At 50.0% G+C, this 2634-nt stretch overlaps 1 protein-coding gene across 1 annotated transcript; it reads right to left on the bottom strand.

Annotated features, from left to right (window-relative positions):
* Nucleotides 1-461: 461 nt before the first annotated feature.
* LOC125946107 (uncharacterized protein K02A2.6-like) lies at nucleotides 462-1992 on the bottom strand. The gene is made up of 2 exons (XM_049668596.1): nucleotides 1900-1992; nucleotides 462-1464 (listed from the first exon to the last, which is right to left on the bottom strand). The coding sequence occupies exons 1-2, from the start codon at nucleotides 1943-1945 to the stop codon at nucleotides 665-667; spliced, it is 846 nt and encodes a 281-aa protein (XP_049524553.1). The 5' UTR covers nucleotides 1946-1992; the 3' UTR covers nucleotides 462-664.
* Nucleotides 1993-2634: the final 642 nt, after the last annotated feature.

Raw genomic sequence — 2634 nt, 5'->3', positions numbered from 1 at the left:
GGTGGGGTGATATGGTGATTGTAAAGGAGGAAAGAGACGCTTAATTCGTCAGCCCTTCATGGAGCACGGTGCAGAACGCGCGTTTGCTCTCCGCCGTGCGTTCGCTCCTCGTGAAATCGCGCATCCCTCACGCCCTTTCACTCGTACATACAGTATTCGGCGCGCGGCAACGATTTTATCGCCGTTGACGTCATACGGAATACCACGGCGACAGTGACTGCGACGGCGACGCCGACGGCAGAAATCCGCTCTGGAGTGTCCATATAATTGCAATAAAAGAAAGGGAGAACAGTGTGAGAAGGTGCAAAGAACCAGCGTACAATATGAAATGCATACAGTATTTACAATACTAACTAGTAGCGCAATTTACTCAAATATTTCCCGTCTCAAGTGGCAGACAATGTAAATACATACATGAATAGGACTGTATCGGCATCTAAGTGCCGAGTGAAACGCCGGGACAGCAGTAGAAGAGTGAACGACGTTGTTTATTGAATGCGGTTAATATACTACTGCAGGGAGAGGGAAAAGGGGGTGTGTTCGTTGATAAAGACATGGGTGTTGGTTTGGCTTCCATCAACAATAACTTGTGCGCATGCAGAAGCGCGCACACGTGCGGACACGATACATCTTCCTTCCTCAAAGAATGTTGATAGAAGGTGGTTCACCGCGTGCCTATTTGTTTAAAGTTAGCATCATACGCAAGCCGCTGGGGTGGTCTTGGCTGTCGCTGGGACATCCTAAGTGCCACGGGTGGTGGGCTTTGTTCTGTTGCTCCATCTGTGCGACCGGCTTCTGATGACGCCGTCGAGGAAACTTGCTCGTCGTCTGGTTCGTCGTCAGTGTCGCTGAATGAGACCTCTGGACTAGGGTTTTCCTTTGTTGGGAGAAGATGGCGTCTATTTCGCCGTATTGTCTTCTTGTTCTCCGTTCGAACGAAGAAGGACCGTGGACCTGCTTGCGCAATTACGGTGGCTTTCGGTGACCATGCTTTTCCTCTCACACGCACGACATCGTCACGTTCGAGGGGCGGCAGTGGTCGATGGTTTCGAATGGTCTGGTTGTGTTTCTTCACCTGAATGGCCGGATGATACGTGAAGTCTGGGAGCAGGGTGCGTAAACGTCTTCCCTGCAGCAACTCGCCTGGAGATCGTCCGTCTTCCAAAGGGCTTGCTCTATAATTTAACAGACCTAGCCAGAAATCTTCGTTGGCTTCCGTGGTCTTTTTAAGGATCCTTTTCACAACCTGTACACCTTTCTCCGCTAATCCGTTTGAGCACGGATATCGCGGACTTGAAGTCACATGCTCGAAGTCGTACCGTGCGGCAAACTGGGCAAACTCATGACTGGCAAACTGTGGCCCGTTGTCGGTGCATAACTGCAACGGGAGGCCATATCTTGCAAACATGGCACGGAGTGCATCGACGACGGAAGTTGTCGACAGGTCACGAAGCTCGTCCACATCTGGAAAATTAGAAGTGGCGTCATAAACACACAGGTAGTGCTTCCCGCCATACTCAAAAATATCAGCTCCAACGCGGTACCACACTTGCGTAGGTGTCTTCCTCAACATGAGTGGCTCGGCTGGTTGACTGTAGGCATGTCGCTGACAGACAGCGCACTTTTGTACAAGAGATTCAATATGAGAGTTGATGTTAGGCCAGTAGACCAACTGTCTTGCTCTTGCCTTACATTTTCCTATGCCAAGATGCCCTTCATGAATTCTTTTTAGCATTTCTGCTCGCATTTTTTCGGGAATTACCACCTTCATTCCCTTGAGAAGTATGCCGTTGACCACTGACAACTCTGACTTCATAGAAGCTAATGGCCCTTCCACAGTTTCTCCTTGCGTAACCTTTTGCAACACTACTTTTAGATATGGATCAGACGCCGTCTCACGTGCCAGGCGTCCGGACGTCCTCTCAGAAACGAGTGATGATACCATGCTGACAGCATGAAGGTCCACGTCTGTAGTGTCCACTGGAGTGCCGTCTCCAGGACCAGGGGAACGCGACAGCATGTCCGCCAGGTTCAACTGTTTACCAGGAACAAAAATGAGTACGTAATCGTAACGTAACAGCCTAAGGAAGAATCGCTGCACACGTGGGGGCATTTCTGATATCGCCTTTTTTGCTATGTCGATAAGAGGACGATGATCGCTTTCGAGTGTCACTGAACGGCCATAAACGAAATGGTGAAATCTTTCGCAGCCGAACACTAATGCGAGCGCTTCTTTTTCTATTTGAGAGTACCGCTGGTCGGACGCTGTCAGGGCTTTCGAAGCATAGGCTACTGGCCTCCAATCATAATGTAGCTGCAATAAAGCTGAACCTACGCCGTCTTGCGATGCATCCGATGTAACCTTCGTGGCCCTGTTTGGGTCAAAGGTTGCCAACAAAGGGGCTGCGCTCAATGACTTGCATACGTCACGCCATTCATTTTCGTGTGCGGGCGTCCATTCAAATTGCACATCGTGTTTCAAAAGCGAGCGCAAAAGCGCAGTTCGCTGCGTCAGGCTGGGGACATACTTGGAAAAATAGTTAATAACACCGAGTATCCTCTGCACAGCTTGCTTGTTTTGTGGTGCCGGTAAGTCGAATACGCTGGCAAGTAGTGACGGATCTGGCTTGATGG

This window comes from Dermacentor silvarum, chromosome 6 (assembly GCF_013339745.2).
Source record: "Dermacentor silvarum isolate Dsil-2018 chromosome 6, BIME_Dsil_1.4, whole genome shotgun sequence".
In the NCBI taxonomy this organism is placed as follows: domain Eukaryota; kingdom Metazoa; phylum Arthropoda; class Arachnida; order Ixodida; family Ixodidae; genus Dermacentor; species Dermacentor silvarum.
The sequence above is the reverse complement of the archived record's forward strand: the minus strand, read 5'-3'. Positions and strand labels throughout refer to the sequence as shown.